The following is a 19,628-nucleotide window of genomic DNA, read 5'->3' on the forward strand; positions in this document are numbered from 1 at the left end:
AGACATATCTGGTTGTCACTATTTCAGGAGTGGTTCCACTCAAGAGCCACCCTTTACCTTTTATCATTATCCTGCCTATCCTATCAGTCACCAAGGCCTGTCAATTCTACCTTCTTAAATATCCTTTAATCCCCACTTACATTCATCTCTGAATTGGTCATTTGGATTCGTGTGTGCAGTGCCAAATAACAGTAAACACCTTTGTGTTTCTGCAAGGCCCTTCAGAATCACATCTTCTTTGGCTTTATCTCTCTTGACACCATCCCACAGAGAGCCTACGCTCCAGCCACGTTGAAGCAGTCACACTTCCCACGAGATCATGATCTCTCACTTCTGTCTCCAAGAACAAAGACATGTCTCCAACTCCGACCCCCTCCCTGGCTGCACACCAGAGAGAGGCAATAATGAATAAGACAGAGCTGACTCTCCAAGAACGCCTAGTAGACAATCAGAAAATTGTGGCTCATCTGAGCCATATTTATGCTCCTTCTTCGGGGTTCACTGACAACAAAAAGGTAGGCCCCAAGATGTTCATTTAAATTAAGTAGGCAGTTCTACTACAGAGATTCTGGTGGTTACTTAATCATAACATAAAATAGATGGTTCATGTATTCATGTTGTCTAATTCTAAAATGTGAGAGGAGTTCTATTATGTATGCCGTAAATATGTCCTGAATGCAAAAAGTTAAAGGAGCTTGTTTCTTTATGCTACAAGTAAGCAGAGCAAAATTTATAGTAAAATATTCTGCTGAATACTCAGAATTCTAAAAATGTCTTGGCGGTAGATAGGATAACCTGCAATTACTCTATTATCATCTAATGCATAGAAAGTGAAATTATTTTTGGCTAGAAACAGACTTTCAACTTCCACTTGGTAAAGGCAACATTTTATTCAGCCCAGACAAAAGCCCTTGTAATAATCTTGTTTAAAGTAGTCCATTCAGATTAAGCCAAAATTATCCCAGAGAATTAATATTAAAAACAGGCTGGCAGTTGTTTGAACTGTGATCACCCCCCCCCAAAAAAACGAGAGGATAAACATTCTTCTTGCTAAGATTTCTTTGGAAAACCCCTGTGCTGCTCCAAGGAGGACAAAACAAAGGTAAATAGCGTGTGCAACCAAAATCTTGCTTAATAGAGTGATTTATTTTCTGGCCTACTAACCAGTGACAGGAGCACATCTATCTTTCCCCAGCTGCCCTGGGTTTATTCATCCCTCTGAGCCTGAATTCTGAGAGCAAGGAGTGCAGTGTAGAGTTTAAGACCTCTGTAGATGGATGTGTGGCATCCATCACACTGCAACTGAATTTTGGCTTGAGTTTAAGGTAAACTGCTCAATCGCTTTGTGCCTCAGTTTCCCTGTCTACAGAATGGGGATTGTCGAAGGGGTTAAATGAGATCATACAGAGCTTGGAACAGTGCCTGGCGGATAGTAAACCCTCAACATATGTGAGTTATCATTATATGTCAAGAGTTCCCCTCCGCGTCCCAGTTGGCCTGTCTTTCTAAATATTAGCACAATAAATATAAATGGCATCAGAACGTGAGGGGGCAGAGGCCACGTGATCCCTCCACGAAAGCCACATGCAGGGGCCTTCAGAGACTTAGCAATAAGCCGGGGAAAGGAAAGGTAGGCGCGACCGCGGCCCGCGCGATTTCCCGCCGCGCCCGGGCGGGCGGGCTCCGGGGGCGCCCGGGCCACGGCGGCGGCGGCGGCGGCGGCGCGAGCGGCGCCTCCGGGCCGGTGAATCATCCCGGCAGACACCGAGAGCCGCGGCAGCAGAGAGCAGCGCTGAAAAATGGCTGAAGCGGGCACGGGCTTTCTGGAGCAGCTCAAGTCCTGCATAGTTTGGTCTTGGACTTATCTCTGGACTGTGTGGTTCTTCATCGTGCTCTTCCTGGTCTACATCCTGCGGGTGCCCTTGAAAATCAACGACAACTTGAGCACAGGTAAGGCCGGGGCCGCCGGGCCCGCGGCGCTCGCCCCTCCCCCGCCCCGGAAAGTTAGTGCAACTCGCGCGGGGCCGCGGCTAGCGGGGGCGGGAGGCCGGGCGCGCGCTCGGGGACGCGCCGGGGCCCGCGCACTGGACGCCCGCGGCCACCCGCCGAGGACGCGGCGCCTCAGGTGGCGGGGCCGGGCTGCGGGGCTCGCAGTCCGTGTGGGAGCGGCCGGCGGCCTTCCCGGCCCCGCGACCCCGCGGAGGTGGAGCCGCGCCGCGCACACGCCGCGAGGCGGGCCCGGCAGGCGGCGACGGCACCTCGGCCCTACCGGGCCGCTCTGCCGGGGGCCGGTCGGCGGGCGACGGAGGAGGACGGCGGCGGGAGCGAGGGAGTTCCGGCGGACGCCCCCTCGGGTGTCGGCGCGCGGACCCCGAGGTTCTCCTCAGAGTTAGACCGTGTCCGTCCTCACACCCTGTGGGCCGAGGGTGCCGAACACCCGAAGTGTGGTCGGACCAGGCGTCTCTCCCCGCCGGCGGCACTCGGCCAGCTGAGGGCGCCTTCGTGGGAGGGCTGCCCAGGGGTGCCCAGCGCTGACGCCCCTCAGCCGCGGCCGAGCCGGGACACGGGGGCCCGGACTGTCGGGGCTGCGCCCTCGGGGGCCCGGATTTGAGCCCCCGGGGCTGAGGGGGGAGCGGCGTCGCTCTCATTTCGCTGGGGAGAGGGCTACCTGTCAGGGGCACGGATGACGTGTCGGGTTACCAAACGGAATGTCAAAGGGGCAAAAGGAGAGACGGGAAATCGAATTCGTGATGGTTTTAAAGGATCTCGACGCTTCTCTCTACCCTCTCCCCGCCCGCGTTAGGCTCTGGTAACTAGCCTTGTCCGGAATCTTTGCTAAAGCGCCACAGGCTAAGAAGCGAGCCCCGCACGTCTCATGCTCACGGTCGTAAGTGCAGAAGGTAATTAGCACAGGATCTTAATAAACTGGCAGCTAGCCGACCGAATCATTAAAAACAGCCACAAAGAAAATCCACACCAACAGTAACACTCCAGAGACAATTCAGAAACACAAAAGTATATTTTGAAGGAAGGATTACAGCCCTTCTTTGAAGTCTGGAAGTAGTTGTGGGACTCAAGTTAGTTTTTTCAATTTATTTTTATTTTTATTTTTTAGTTTCACGGTACTTTGGAAAATCCTTGCAGTCCCGAATATGTATGTAATGTATCTATTCCACCTAGTGTGTGATTTGTACAGTCTGGGAATTCAGGTCTGGTAATGCATTTTCCTGTGTGGTGATAACTGCTCTAAAATAATTTTTAGAACACTTGATGTAATATACTCATTTTGTTAGTGCTTGTGCTTTTAAATTCTAAACCTCAGGCATCTTGATTATTGCTAACTTGAACTCCTGTTCATATTTACATTTGTTTCTTAGTGTCCCTGGGAGACAGATAGGCTTCTGCACCCTAGAATCATCCTGACATTTTAATAGGTGTTGCTCAGCCCTTGGATTTAGTCATCTCAAAGATCATGGCTTTCTGGCTGTTTTTCCTTTCGAGTCGCTGATTGTCACAGTACTATCTTCCTTGGTTTAGGCAAATGTAACTCCAAGATACCTCTAGTCCCAATGCCCTGTGATTTTAAGAAGTTACTTGAATATATATGGTAAGGGAATCATATATTTATTGGAAGTGGGTTTGATTTTTTTCTGCCTAAAAAGTTATTGTAGGATTTTTAAAAATGTGAATGTTTCTCATTTAATACACACTTAAAATTGGTATTTCAGAACCCACATTTGTATACCACATTTTTAAAAAGCAGGTTAAATAATCATCCGTGTGTGTTTATGTGTACATGTGCCCATAAGTGCCACTTACCAGTGCTCTGTGCGGAATAGGCAAGAAGCAAAAGACCTACTGGAAAACTATGTAGTTTTTAAGGAAGAAAATGCTGTAGTTAGATCTTCTCCCAGCAACTTTAAGTCTGGCATATCTCACAAATACCTTGTTAATTTGTATAGGGTTGTTGCTCATTTGGGCTTATAAGAGGTAGAAGTATGAAGATGTGCAGCCCATCAGGGCTGGATCTCATCAGGTATAGAATGGAGGGAGCCTGAGGCTATTTGCCCTAGTGATGCTGGGCTTCTGTTTTCAGTGTGGTTTTATGCACATTTTAGTCATAAAGGAAGGTAAAAGGAGAAGCGTATAGAGACAACTACCTCTTTGCTATTTTTCGTGAGAAGATGGGAGAAATGGGGACATGGACCCTCCCATGGTGGAACTTGCCCTTCCAGGGTGATCTAAGTGGATTCTAATGGGACTAATACTTGCTGTTCCTAAGCCCTGTGGTGCTTGCTCTTCCTGTGGCAGTGAAGGCGAGTGTCCCTGGAAAGGTCACTGAGTCCAGAGCTGCTTTTAAGGAGCTGCGGGTAGCACAGGCCTCCTTCCTTAGCGAAGGTGAGGACACCGGCACAGTGAGGCCGATTGGTGAGGCAGCCAGGAGCCCAGGGCTTCCATGACACAGGCCCAACTCTGGACTCAGTAAGATTGTGGAATCTGCTAAAAATGTTCCGGAGTTGTTTTGGATATCTACTTGACATGTTCTTCTCAATAGCTTGATTATCTATGACAACGTTCATATTTCTAACCTCATTTGATCTATTTTTCAGTAAATGTATTTCATTCGATTTGCTTTTTTTAAAATTTTTTTCTGAATGTCTTCTATGCACAGGATGTTGTGGCAGGTGTTATGATGGGAAAGATATGCAAGTTTGTAAAACTCAGGCTAACTTAGGGGTTTATCACATGGGAACAACTTCTCATTATGCAAAGTGGAGCAGGGCAAGGCAGTTGGAGCTTCTCTTGAACTGAACCTTGCAGGATGAAGAGAATTCCATGATTCTGAGTGGGAGATGCAGACAAAGTCACAAAAATTGGAAGTGCAGGTCAGATTCAGAGAACCATGAATCATGTGGAATTTAAAACAATCAAAGGAAAGGACTTTAATGAACAAGGATACCTTTGCTGCTCATGTGTCATGTATAGTTTTCCAAGTAAAAATACCTTTAAGGGTCTTTTTATTGATGTTCTACTTCCCCACTCCTACCATCTGGGTTTACTTGACCTTCACTGCATTGAGCCTGTACCATTTAAGGATAAAGTAGTATTCTATTAGACCACATAGGGAAAACGTCACATAGGCAACCAGCTCTTGCAATGAAAAATGAATTTTAAGACAGACAAGGGAGAAAACAAATATATTAGAAATAGTGCACACTGGTTAGCTTTGATAATTGATTTTTTGATCTCTGCCCTTGAGTTGGTTAGGAAGATGTTAAAATAGTTCTATGATTTACTGAAAACAGAATGAACTTTTAACATGATTTTTATTTATTTACTTATTATTATTTTTTAAAATATTGTATTTATTTACTAGAAAAAGAGTGAGAGAGAGAGTACAGAGGGGGAGGGAGAAGCAGACTTCCCGCTGAGCAGGAAGCCCAATGTGGGGCTTGATACCAAGACCCCAAGATCATGACCTGAGTCACCCAGATGCCCCTTAACATGATTTTTAAAAACCCCAAATTATGTTATTGCTTGTTCGTTTTCAAGTGAATTAATATCCCAAATAATGCTTTTCCAAAAGGGCAGAAAATTGTGGATAGGAGCAGTCGTGCAGGATATTATTCAAGAAAGAGTAGAATAGTCTTTAAACATTTTTACAACAACTTACTTTATACTGTAGTGTCTATAGGACTTTCTCATCTGCTCTGTGTTCTGAGATTTTGGATCCTGTATTTAAAACACTCTGTGTGGTAACACCTTTTCTTAAAATGTGCATGTATGCAACTATTGCACCAAGCAGTTTAAGTGATTTTACATTTCTTTTTCTGTTTCCTGAAAAGCAAGTTTTCAAAGATGTTTGAAATCCTACTTAATTTCTTTTAGAAAACAAATGTAATAGTCTGGCCTAGGCTTAAGTTTGTTTATATTATAAAACTTTTTTGTGTTAATTAAGATGGTAAATACGGATGCAAAACTCATATTACTGAACTGAGATGATACATAAGTATCATTTAGGTGTAGCTCAGTTTTGAGTATTTTCATATTGGAAATAGTTGCTCTAAACTTAATTAACACTCTGTATTTCTCGTCTCAGGGGCCTGGTTGCAATTTACTTAAGTCTTTTGCCCCTGCTGTGCCTGTTGTCTAAAATGTTCTCTCCATCTTTAAATCCTACCCATCCTTCAAGGACCAGCTTGCCTGCTGCCTTTCAGCTGAAAGTTCTGTTGCCTCCACTTTTCAGAGTACGTTATCTGAGAAGCATGTTGGCAGATTTTACCTTGCATGAATTATTGTGGCAACTCTAGTTCTTTGTTTTCCAGTATAATTTCTTGTACATAGTAGTAGTCCCTTACCATTCACTGGATGAATTAATCTCCAAGTTGTGGTGTACCCAGTGAGTTGGAATTGGAGCAATGAAATTGATCGAACACATTAGTGGGTATGTGCCTTACATAAAATTTCAGCTTTAGATCGAGGTCGGAAGCTGACACAAAAACTTAAATTCTGCGATGGGTCATATGCAAGTGATTCATGGTGTTCCAGTTCGTGAACACATAAAAGGACAATTTTCTAATTAGTGTCAGCTTTGAGTTTAGGGTAAATCCCAGACATTTTAGTTGCCCTTACTTATTTTTGGAGACATTTCTCTCAGCCAATAATGAAGCAATGTAAATAATACCTTTTCCCCAGGCCCTCGGTTTCTGTACATGTAGTGGTAGTTTTATATTCTTTAAGATTTCTTTCTAGCTCTAGGGTTCTGTTTCAGTGTCTTGGGATAAATTTCATTGAGTTCAGAGTGTAGAAACAAGGAAATAGGTAGACTTAATATATGTGAATATATATACTTAGTGATTATATTTTTTCCAGTTTGGACTCTAATTACTATTGAATCAACTTCAGGTACTATGTGACTTCCTTCAGTGGCTTTCCATCTCACTTAAAACAAAATCCAGATATATTTCCCTGGCTTACAGAGTCTGATGATCTGACCCATTCCTATTCCTCCTATCTGAACTTCTACCATTCTTTCTTGAGGTCACTACCTTCCAAGACATATTGTGATTCTTTCTTATTCTTAAAGATTTATATATTTGAGAGAGAGAGCACGTGCGCGAGTGCACAGATGTGTGGGGGTGGGGTGTGGCGGTGGGGGCAGGGGATGGGAGGGCAGAGGGAAAGGGAGTGAGTGAATCTGGAGCAGATTCCCTGCTTAGCCTGGAGCCCCACGGGGCTCATCTCGACCCTGCGATCATGACCTGTGCTGAAATCAGGAGTTGGATGCTCAACTGACTGAGCCACTGAGCTGCCCCTCTTCTTTCTTATTTTTAAATATACCTCACTTGTCCCTGCCTTATGACTTTACTAGCTGTGCCCTCCACCCAGAATGCTTTACTACTTGATTTTTGCACAATAGTCTTACTAGTCACATCTCTGCTTAAATTCACTTCTTTTGAGAGGTTTTCCCTGATGGCCCAATCTAACATGACTATCCAGTTACTGTAATATCACCAGATTTGAATTCTCTGCATATGATAACTGTTTGATATAGTTCTTGTTCGTTTATTTATTTATGCATTCTCATAGTTGTGCTCCATATGACTGTAAACTCCATGGCAGTAGGGGTCTTGTTTTGTCTTATTGTGTATCTCCAGGATCTTAAATAGTGACTGTTTGGGCCTAGTGCTTAGTATGTATTTGTTGAATGAATGAAAAACTATTTCAGTTGGTTGTGGTGACTCAGTAGTAACACTGTTCTTTAGGAAATGATTTTGGAATCTATCATGTAGTCATTTCTTATGAGATTGAGAATTGTGTTCATGGACTCTAAGGTATAGAGACTACCCTGAAATGTTTATTGATGTTCCAAAAAATTTATGTTTTAATCCTTTCTTTAGGGGTTGAATATAAGGAGGGTTATCCTTCTGGTTCATATTGTAAAATAAATTTAATATAAAGAATGTTAAGAGTAAAAATTGATCACATTGGGAGCCGGTTTGTGTAATATAACCTGGAACTTGAAATTTAGGATTTGCAGACTTAGGTACTTCGTACTACCTGTAAGGAAAGAGCTTGAGAGTTGCTGACAAGGAAAAAGTTCTTGTATATAGGGAACGACAGGATAATAGAAGAAAGATTTGGTTGGAAAATTTTCATAGCACTATTGTCAGGCATTATGAAACTTAACACACAGAAGTATAATTTGAAGTGATTAGAAATACATAAGCACAATTTTCAGTTCATATATTTGCATATTCCCTCCACTAACTATAGAAGCATTTCTGTTTATATGAGAAGCCAGAGTGAAAATGGTTTTAGCATTTAAGAAATTTGCTTTATTGCCAATTTTATAGTAATGTTTCTTTCTCCATAAAGTACTGCATATCTGCTGAAAGAAAGAAATACCAGCTATGATGAGGTGAAAGGAGCATTGAATTTAGAAGATTTGAGTTCAAATCCCAGTTTGCCATCTGCTGGGTAACGCTGGACAAACTTTTGAAGACTCTTTTCTCATTTATAAGATGAAGACAATATTCTCCATTTCTTAGATTTATTTTGAACTCTAAATGAGAGAACCTTTAGCACTGAGCCCTGAGCATTGCACATAAATAATATTAGCAAACATATACCGTATACTTAGTTGTCTCATTCATTTCACTGACTCTGAACTGTGTTCATTCATTCATTAATTCATTCATGCACTGGTTTGTTTATTCATTCATTTGGAGAGGAGACGCAGGTGCCTGGAGATTGAAGTTGTATTATTCCTGTCAGTGGTGATTTGGACCTATAATCTCATGTCAGCTATATTCCTCCCAGTTTCTGCACTTGTTTTCTATGCTGAAAAATTATCATCCTCTAATATATTGTCTTGTTCATTAATGCTTCCAGGTGTATTTTGCTCCCTATGATCAAGAACCATGCATGATAAAGTCACATCTTAAAAACAGGATTGAATGTGAATCTGTTGTTTTGAACCGGGAAGGGATGAGGAATCAACCCTTAATGAGTTCTTCCCTGAGCCAGGCACTGTACTGCTTGCTTTATCATTGCTTGTTAGGCTCCCTGGGCTCATCCATGGAAGACTGTGTGTATCCCACATAAACAGCTATGTGGCTCGTACTCTCTTTGTACATGTGGAATGAAAATTGTCAAGACAAAATGACTACAGTTATGATACTAGTTGTCTGATTAAAGGAAACAATATAGGTGAATACATTTAAAAAATGTATTTTGGTGGGAAAATAGCCTAATTTATGAATGAGGATCAGAACTTGGTAGAGACCTTTGGATGGGACTGTTTCCTTAGTATACTCAGAAGAGCTTGAGAGCAAGAGTTATGACATTTTCATCTTTGTATTTCTATCATTTAGTCATCACTTACTGATGGTATGTGAAAAGGTGAATGTATGAGTATTTTTAAGGCTTTCCAAGATTAATGGCACTAGTGGCGCTTTTCTAATTTCACTTCATCTGCTAAGGTTTTTCTTTCCCTTGGTTCAGAGGGGTATTGCTAATACTCAGCATTCAAAGGTGAGCTTATAATTTGAATCATAACTGAAACACAGAGAGATGGAAGGGTTCTTCTGAGGTAACTGGGGCAAGAGCTCGAAGACAAGGAAGGAAAAAGAGTGTTCTTGTGATTCAGAGGAGGTGTTTGCCCAAGGTGGAACTAATGGAAAAATTCGGAGCTGGAAAACACGAAGGGGAAGAAGACAGTGTGGTGTAAGTGTGACTAGTCAGATGGGTCAGGACACTTAGTGATTGTCTAAATGTGGGGCTGAAATGGGATTGACAAAGTGTAGAACTGGATAAATAGCACAACTTAAGGAGTGTTTATACTTACTAAATAGACTATAGTAGGCACAACTCGGGGCATTCTAGGAATATGGTTGTGGTTAAGATCAGTTGCCTTTGGCTTACCAGCCTGGTGATAGAATTGGTTCCTTGACTGGAATGCAACTTCCTATGAGATGGTAAATTGAATGAGAAAATGCTTTGTAGACTGTAAACTACTGTTTAAATCCAAGGCATTATAGTAGGTTGTTTCTCTACCAGTTTGTATTCTATTGGCTTTCGCAGTGAAATGACAGGCTAAAATATATAATGGATCTCATTTATCCTGGAGAGTCTTTCTAAAGAATATCTAAGAGTTGCACTAAACAAGGTAATGACTTATTGGATATTTTTTATTTTTTTATTTTTTTATTTTTTAAGTAGGGGCTTTTTCAACGCAGGGCTTGAACTCACAACCCTGAGATCAAGCCCCGAGCTGAGATCAAAGAGTCAGACAATCTGAGGGTGCCTGGGTGGCTCAGATGGTTAAGTGTCTGCCTTCAGCTCAGGTCACGATCTCTGAGGTCCTGGGATCGAGCCCCACATCGGGCGGGCTCCCAGCTCAGCAGGAGTCTGCTTCTCCCTCTCCCTCTGCTTTTCCCCCTGCTTGTACTTTCTCTGTCTCTCTCTCTCTAATAAATAAATAAATCTTTAAAACAAAAACAAAATCAAAAGCAAAACAAAACAAAGAATCAGACACTCAACGGAATGAGCCACCCAGGCACCGTTTTTGGATTGTTTTTAACCACACAGTAGTGAACGTCTGTTTATTGTAAATATGAAACAAAATTGTCTAGCGTGCTTGTTGTATTTGAGATGTCATTGTAAAGATATCTGTAAAGGGCCTTTACTTTCCCAGAAGAGAGAATATGTAACAAAATTCATTTTTGATGTTACAGTGGAGCAGGGCAGTTGCTCATGTGTTACTGTTACCAGTCATTCAAATATAGCAGGCATTCTTGTACTACCTACTGTGCTAAAATAAGAAACTGACAGGCTCAGTTAGCTCCAGCAGTATTTCCTATTAGCTGCGGCTGTGGCTAGAGGAGTCACTGTTTAATTCCAGTTACTAAATCTCTCAGCAAAATAAGACAACATTTATTTATCTGAGAAAGCACTTTTTTCCTTTGAATTTTAGGAAACTGAAAGTGTGCTAGCTATAAGCATACTTTGTGGAAAACCCTAACTTTGTTTCTTAATTTTTTTTTTTTTAAGATTTTATTTATTTGTCAGAGAGAGTGGGAGACACAAGCAGGGGGAGAGGCAGGCAGAGGGAGAAGCAGACTCCCAGCTGAGCAGGGAGCCAGATGCAGGACTCCATCCCAGGACCTTGTGATCATGACCTGAGCTGAAGGCAGATGCTTAACTGGCTGAGCCACCCAGGTGTCCCTGTTTTTTAAATTCTTAAATTAATTTCTTTTTGAAAATTTGAGCAAGCCTTTAGAGGGCTTTGAAGGAATCTCTTAGGTCACTGAGCAAGGACTGTCTTTGTTGTTTGTTTTGTTTTGTATAAAAAAAACTTAACAATTTAAAATAACACGAATAGTTGAAACACTCTGAGGCATAAAAGTCTTAAGAAGTGGCTCTTCAAGCAGTTTGGGTCTGGATTTATGTGTGATCTACAGTTAGAGGATTTTTTGTTTTGTTATGAAGTCAATTGTAATACCATTATAAAGTGTTATGCAATTAGCAATAGAATGCTTTCAGTTCTTCCCTCTGTTAAGCTTTTCCAGTTTCTAGTCTCTTTCTCTTGGGAATGAGAGAATGAAATTTACTTTTTTACCAAATTGACCTTTTCATTTATATGATAGGTACTGTTTATCAAGTATTACTAATAGAACTAATAAAATAATGCTTTTGGGTGTTTATTACACTCACTGACTCAATTGGTGTCCTTTCTAGGATATACATTTATATTCCTATAGTGTCACATAGTAAGAACTGGTGTGATCTGGTTTTGTACTTTTCCCTCCAGCTTTGCTCGAGAGGGAGGGGAATTCCTATCGTCTATCATTTATATCTTTTATTAAAAAAATAAAACAAATAAATAAAACAAATTATACTTTTCTCAGTTCAGGCTTACAATACTTGACATTGTGGTTTAGAGAGACAAGTTTTTCTTAGTTTATTTGGCTCTTTTAGCAAAGAGAATGTTTTAAATTGCACCCTTACATTTGAGAGATGAAGTGTGAGAGGATAAATTATAATTTTTAAATATTAGAATGTTGCTTCTCAGTTATTTTTTTTCCAAACTGGAAGTTGTATATGTATTATCATATCATTCAGTAAAAGTTTGAAAATGTAATATAAAAAAATCTTATAGCAAATCTAATCTGTTAGAGAAAGTCATTATCCTAAGAAGAAACTTTTTTTCTGTACATTATTTGAACAATCACATTCTTAGAGGGAAAGTACAGAAGCAATGACGGTTATGTTTGAACAAAGATATATAGACATTAATTAGTTTTGTTTATAAAAGTATTCCTAACAATGTTTGGTTTTTACAAACTTTTGTTTTGTTTTTGCTTACCTACAGAAAATAATGTAACAATTTCTGGCAGATTTTAAAGGACAGCTAAAGGAGCTATAATTCTTAAAAATTAGCATTTTTAGTTTTAACCATGAAAATATATGTGACTGAGAAAGCAAGTAAGGTACTTAAAAAAAATAAGACAGCGTGTTACTATTCAAACGGGAGGGAATCTAAATTCAAAACTTGAATCAAAACTGTCCAGCTGTGAAGAGAGAACAGAGATTTATTATTGCTCAGTCCAAAGGGAAAACTTAAATGATATTAGTAAGTGTAGTGATTTGCAGGCTGGGACTAGCCAAGGAAAGAGAGTTGTATAACACTGGGCACAGGTAAAGGCTTTTCCCTAATGTGTCTTGAACATTATGGCCACCCATTGTTTCATGTCTAGCTTGTTACTCTCTAGGAATAAACATGACTTAGAAGTAGAATATAAAGGCCTTTTTAATGTATATTTTTCTGTTTAGAATACCTGCAAAAACTAAAGGAGATATAAAAATATTTAGACATTAAGACAGTATTTTATCCATGGATTACACTCCTTTGTTGCATTCATTTATTATCTCAATAAAACATTCTCTTTCATTAGAAATATGCTATTGATATGTGAATGCTATTAATGCTTAGCTTTGTAGGAATCTCTTTTTGTAATTGACTAGCCAACCAGATGATTGAAAAGTGGGGTGGATGTGGAGGAATGGAAATATGACCAAGACGTGGTCCCTGTTTTCAAGGTCCTTGGTGCAGAGAGGGAAAGAGAAACAGGCATACAGTCAACTCTAATCCAAAGTAAAATGTGTAGAGCACAAAGGAGCAAACAAATACCAAACACAAAGGGATGAGAAAGCTTGAAATTCGTGGTGGTATTACTGAGTTGGACCTTGCTCTGGGAACCCCTGGACTAATGGAACAGCATTAACAAAGGAATGCCTTACCACTTGGTGCCTTCAGAACACTGCAAGTATGGCTGAGGGGGGATGAAAAAGGAAGAGTGAGAATCCATTGGGGTTAAATTGGAGTTCATTGTGAGGAATTAAAATGGAAAAAGTTCTAATTATGATGTATTTTACCCATATAGAAAAGGATAGGAAATAATATAATAGGGTAACCCACAGCCCATATTTAAACATTATTTATGTCAGTATTTTGCCAAAAGTATTCATATTGCTTTTCATTTCTCTTTTTACAATAAATTATATAAACTATATTTTGTAGAACACTTTTAGATTTATAATAGAAATTACGATGTTAGTATAGAGAGTTCCCATATGCCTCACACCCATTTTCTCCTATTATTAATATCTTACATTGGTATGGTACATTTGTAACAATCGAACAATATTGATATATTATTATTAATTGAAGTCCATAGTTTATTCAGATTTCCTTAGTTTTTACTGAATGGCCTTTTATGGTCCAGAATTCCATCCAGGATACCATACTACAATTAGTAGTCATGTGTCTTTAGACTCCTCCTGGCTGTGAGTTTTTCATACTTTCCTTGTTTTCGATGACCTTGACAGTTTGAGGAGTACTGGTTAGGTTTTTTGTAGACTGTCTTTGGTTGGAATTTGTTTAGTATTTTTCTCATGATCTTTCTGTGATTATGGGTTTTGGGGAGGAAGACCACAGAGGTAAAGTGCCATGTTTATCACATATCAAGGGTACATACCATCAGTTTGACTTACCACTGTTGATGTTGACCTTGATTACCTGGCTGGGGTAGTTTTTGTCAAGTTCTATACTGTAAAATGCCCCCTCCCCCAAATAGTGTAGTCTTAGGATGGAAGTCTCTTTGCACAGCCCACAAAAGATTGAAGAGTTTTGCTTCCCCTTGTGGAAATGAACAAGGAACACCCAAATGAGAACAAGTAAAGGCTATTTATTCAGAGCTTTCTATAGCCACCATCACTTGCTTTTGGGGTGGGGGGACTCAGAGGCAAGCAGAGAAGTAGGAAAGCTTTGCAGTAGAAAAAGGGAAGGCTGCTGGTAGGCGCTGGTTAGAGACTGTTGGCACAGAGAAGCTGAAGGGGGCTAACTAGAAGCAGAACATCCTACGTTGTTGCCCTGAAAAAGCCTATTTGGCTTTTTCAGGTTATCCTAAATTAGATGTGGGGACAAAAATTAGAGAAACTATCACTTATTGGTCAAGTCCTGACTGTTTGGCTGATGACTATAGAAGTTGTGGTTTGGCTTTCAGGACTGCTGTTGCAGCTTCTGGATCAGAGTTCCATTTTTATATGTGGTCTGGTCACTGCCTGTTTGTATATTCAATCTCTCACCCACCTTGAGGGTAGAGTATCTGTACCCATAGTTGAAATTGTTCTCATTGGAGATTTATCTGTTTTTATTTATTTATTTAATCAGTATGGACTTGTGGATATTTATTTTATACTTTGGATTATAATCCCATACTACTTTATTTTATTGTGCATATCATTGTAGTTTTGGCCATTGAAAGCTCTTTCAGATGACTCGTGTGTCCCTTTGACATACCCCCATCATTTTTTTATTTTTTTTATTTTTTAAGCACTTCTTTGCTTTATAGTGCTACAAGATGCTCCTGGCTCATCTTGTATGTTTCCTGCCCTATCTCTTTATTTTTAAAAAATAAACTCTTACCAGTACAGGTAAAGCTGCACCACATCCCTTTCCCTTCCTTCTCTTTCTATTGGTAACCATTTTCCTGAAGTTGGTATTATTCCCTTTTATTTAATGTATTCATAAACAATATATAGTAATTTTTGTGAGTTTAAAAATATTTACATAAATAAAGCTGTAATGAGGTAGTAATAAGGGTACTGCACATACTTTTCAGTAACTTGTTCTGTTCTCTGACATTATGCTTATGAAATTTTTACATATTGTAGCTGTAGTTTTTATTTGTTTGTTTGTTTGTTTTTTAAGTAGGTCCCACACCCAGTGTGGAGCCCAATGTGGGGCTTTAACTCATGCCCCTGAGATCAAGACCTGAGCTGAGATCAAGAAGCTTAGCCATCTGAGCCACCCAAGTGCCCCTGTAATTGATTTTAATTTTATAGCATTCCATTCAATGAAATGTACTATGGCAAATACATTACATTACAAATAGGCAGTGAATGCTGCATGGACCTCTTTGCACTTGTGTCTGATTTCCCTAGAGAAGGGATTATCAATAGTAATGGGACCTGGTAGGGAAAGTTTGGAAATTTGTGGGGGACCTTTTTAATTTTCACAATGATTGGCATTAAAAGGATGAGGACAAGGGATGCTTGATGACCTGCAATGGGCGTGTTAGCTTGTATCCTACATAATTTTTAAATATCTCCCATAGGTGTTCAGATAGGTAAAAAGTCTGTTTATCATCATCTGACTCTAGAGTGTTCATTCTGCATGTAATCCTGAAGTATTTTTGAAATAGTTATAGTATATGCTATTGTTTTTAAGAATTCAGACTACCATGTAAATTGACAAAAGACTTTGCTTGATTCAGAACTTCACCAAGAATTGTTTACTATTTTTTTTTTTTTTAAAGATTTTATTTATTTATTCGACAGGATAGAGACAGCCAGCGAGAGAGGGAACACAAGCAGGGGGAGTGGGAGAGGAAGAAGCAGGCTCATAGAGGAGGAGCCTGATGTGGGGCTCGATCCCGTAACGCCAGGATCACGCCCTGAGCTGAAGGCAGACGCTTAACCGCTGTGCCACCCAGGCGCCCCTGTTTACTATTTTGGAAACTCATGACTCCAATGGCAATACTGTTTGTAGTGTCAGAGTCACTAATACAACACACTTGTATCAGCCTGCATGGGTCGGTTTGGTGTTTCTGATGATGCTTTGTAGGGGCACAAGTATCTGTCTACTTCATTAAGTCTTCTACCACAGTCATGAAAACTTTGCATTCTGAATACAATTGAACTATTTTAAACAGGGCTGGGATTGGGGTGAGGTAAGTGAAGTACCTAGGTGCAGAATTGAAGGAGATAGTCACTGTCAGAGTCCTGCAAGCACAGCTTTGGCACTTAAACGACTTTGCCTCCTTAAATTGCACACCCAAGGCCTCTTGCTTGTATCATCTTAGTCCTGGCCCCAATTACACATTATGTTCTGTTCGTTTCTTCTTTATATTACAGTTAAGATACAATATTGATTTTTTTTGAAATTTATGCATGACAGTAGGTAGATTATCTATTAAGTTTATTTTGGGATGGAAGAGGGTGTTTAAAATTATTTGTTGTAGGGGCGCCTGGGTGGCACAGCGGTTAGGCGTCTGCCTTCAGCTCGGGGCGTGATCCCGGCGTTATGGGATCGAGCCCCACATCAGGCTCCTCCGCTATGAGCCTGCTTCTTCCTCTCCCACTCCCCCTGCTTGTGTTTCCTCTCTCACTGGCTGTCTCTATCTCTGTCGAATGAATAAATAAAAATCTTAAAAAAAAATAAATAAAATTATTTGTTGTAAAAAAGAGGTGTTAGATCTGATTGAGCTGAGAACTGCTACCGTAGGGCATATACTTGGAAGTGTCTGTTTCTTGGCCATATGAACATTTCTAACTTTATTGGATGTTGCCAGATTACTTTATAGGTGGTTGTAGCAGTCAGAGATTGTTGCAATAATGCTACATAAAACAAAATAGGAACAAACAAACAAATGCTTTAAAACTTAGTGGCTTAGAATAGTAAGTAATTATTTTTCCCCTTTGATTTCTGAGTTGGTTGCGACTCAGATGAGTTAGGCTGAATTCCTGATTTCCAGACTCTGGGCTCTAGTCCGTTGGCTGCCAGTTGGGTTAAGTTCGGATTCAGGTCTGCTCCATTTTTCTCAATCTCTTAGACAAACAGTTACCCACTTTTCTTATGGGAAATGGCAAGAGCAAAAGGACGACAGGTAGAAGTATGTGAAACCTCATGTGGGTGATACCTAGAACTGGCTCACGGTCACTTCTCCTCATTTTCTGTTGGTCAGAGCAGGTCACATAGCCAAGCCCAACATCTGTAGGGTAGGGAAATATACTCTGTTAATTCTAGTGGGTGGCACTACAAAGTCATCTGGCAAAGATGCGGATCATAATTCCAAAACAAGGAAGAATTATGACCAATGACAAATGATTCAGTTTACCACAGTGGTTATTCAGTTATATACTCTACCAGTCATGTGTGCAAGCTTCTGTTTTTCAACATTGTCACCAAATCTTGATGTTATCAGACTTCAACATTTTTGTTCCTTTGATGTGTGCCAAGTGATATACTGTTATTTTAATCTCCATTTCCAGTTGTATATGTCTATTCAGTAGCCATTGAGGCACTGCTGGTTTCTGTGGGACTGGTAGGGCTTAGTATTGCCAAGGCAGGTATGTTCTATATCGAATTTGTTTCTTTTACGGCTGGGAGAAATGCCACCTTCTTATCAGGATTTGGTATATCTCTTCCTGCTTGGAATAGTACATTCTTACATGACTTGATACTCAGAAGTTCAGGTCTTTTCTATGTGGTTCTTTGACTTTTCAGTGTGATTTTTAGAATTTTCATGGCTTAGTTTTGGTTAATCTCTCTCCCCCAATCTCCCCCAAATTGCTTTGCACCATTGTCTTCACACTGCTGCTAAGTCAGGCCCGACATGCCTGCTTGACTTAGTCTTACAGAGGTGATTGTGATCTGGAGTGCAGCTGACTGGGGCACCAAACCCTGAGTGGTGGTGGGGTTTTAATCTTGAAGCCACAGTTTTAGTAGATGGGTGGGCAATTCCAGGATTCTCTTTGACAGGCTGGTGGTTGGCAACTTGCTACATTCTTCAGCATCAATAAATTTTATCCCATCAGGTAAGCAGGGAAAGGTGCCAAGAGCTTAGTTGAGTCATTCCTTGTCTCCTTCTGGCCAGCCTCACATTCTTTGGTAAAACAGGTAGGGTTATTGGCCATTGGCAGTCTTCAAAGAGAGAAACAATAGGTCAGGAATGCTGGGCCAGTGTATGTGGAACAATGTGTCCCTTGCCAGGGAAGGGAGAGGCTGCTTCCTGATCTGCAGTGTAAGCTTTTCTGATGTCTTCAGAACTCCTTTTCCCTGGAGGCACCAGCTTCCACAGGATGAGTGAGGATGAATCCCACTTCTGTTGTCTTAGAATCCAGTGTCTTGAGAGGCAACAGGGGAGACCAAAGGTAGAATGGACCAGTGGATCCTAGAAAAGGCTATTGACTAGAACTTTGTGTGAGGGTTTTTAGTAGTGGGGGAAATGAAATGCTTTGATATATATCATGGAGATAATTATTGCTGGCAAAGATAAGCACACTATGCCAATGAAGGTCCCAGCAGGAAACAGGTCATACACTCAAATTGTTTGTTGAGAAGAATTTAATAAAGGGACTATTTATGAAGATGTGGGCAGGATAATAATAAAGGATATTTTATTAATAATAAAAAATAGTGCAATACCCTGGTGCTAGCAGCAGCAGGGCGCCGTAACCATCTGTAGGTATGAAGGGACAGTGGAAGCAGCAGTTCCTGGAATGTGGAGAGAGAGCGGTAAAAGGGCTGTGCTGTGGTCTTTGGTAGAGAGACACGGCCAGTCTGTGACTCTGAGATGACTCTGTACATTGGGAGCTAGGGAAAAAGGTCTGTTCCTGTTCTCCTCTCTCCCAATCCCTTTTTGGGTCTCTCACTGGCTGACCCAGAAGCCAGAGGACAGAGTAGGAAAAGTGGGAAATAGATGTGGAGGGGTAAAGAGAAGGTATCTACCATGAGGCATTTTCCTCTGACTCCTTGGACCATTTTTTAAGAAAAGGTCTTTCTCAATATTCTGTTTTCAGCACTCTTATTTTCTTAAGCTGTACCCTTCAGTAATCTCATATAGATGTAAGTCAGTCAATATTCCTTTCCTGACCCTCTCCCAACTTTGATGTTTGCATTCTTAACAGCCTATTGGATATTTTCACTAGTTCTCTCTCTTCTCTTCCTAACAGAGCCCAATTTTTCCTAAGGATCACACCACTTTCAAAACAGTAACAGGCTTCGTCTTTCCTCTCCTCTCTCCTCCCCTCTCCTCTCCTCTCCTCTCCTCTCCTCTCCTCTCCTCTCCTCTCCTCTCCTCTCCTCTCCTCTCCTCTCCTCTCCTCTCAAGTGTTAGTTGGCAGATCCTGTCAAATTTGTAGTGCCTCATAAATCTCTCTTCAATTTCTACTTCTGCCTTTATTTCAGCCTTTATAATCTTATTACAATAATCTTCCAATTGATCTTCCTGCCTCTAATCTCTCCTAATCTCTTCTGCATACTGGAATTTTGCTTTTAA

At 40.7% G+C, this 19,628-nt stretch overlaps 1 protein-coding gene across 11 annotated transcripts in view; it reads left to right on the plus strand.

Annotated features, from left to right (window-relative positions):
- Positions 1-1,613: 1,613 nt before the first annotated feature.
- ST7 (suppression of tumorigenicity 7) overlaps positions 1,614-19,628 on the plus strand; it is a 231,404-nt gene continuing 213,389 nt past the window's right edge. For 2 of the 11 annotated variants that reach the window (XM_048212786.2, XM_057304164.1), the window contains exon 1: positions 1,681-1,950. In XM_048212786.2, the coding sequence (XP_048068743.1) occupies positions 1,800-1,950 (151 nt within the window). In that variant the 5' untranslated portion in view covers positions 1,681-1,799. Of the gene's footprint in view, positions 1,951-19,628 lie in introns of all 11 variants that reach the window. The other 9 variants (XM_026509903.4, XM_026509930.4, XM_026509920.4 and 6 more) reach the window with 7 other exon arrangements.

The sequence above is a fragment of the Ursus arctos genome, unplaced genomic scaffold (genome assembly GCF_023065955.2).
Source record: "Ursus arctos isolate Adak ecotype North America unplaced genomic scaffold, UrsArc2.0 scaffold_3, whole genome shotgun sequence".
Classification (NCBI taxonomy): Eukaryota; Metazoa; Chordata; class Mammalia; order Carnivora; family Ursidae; genus Ursus; species Ursus arctos.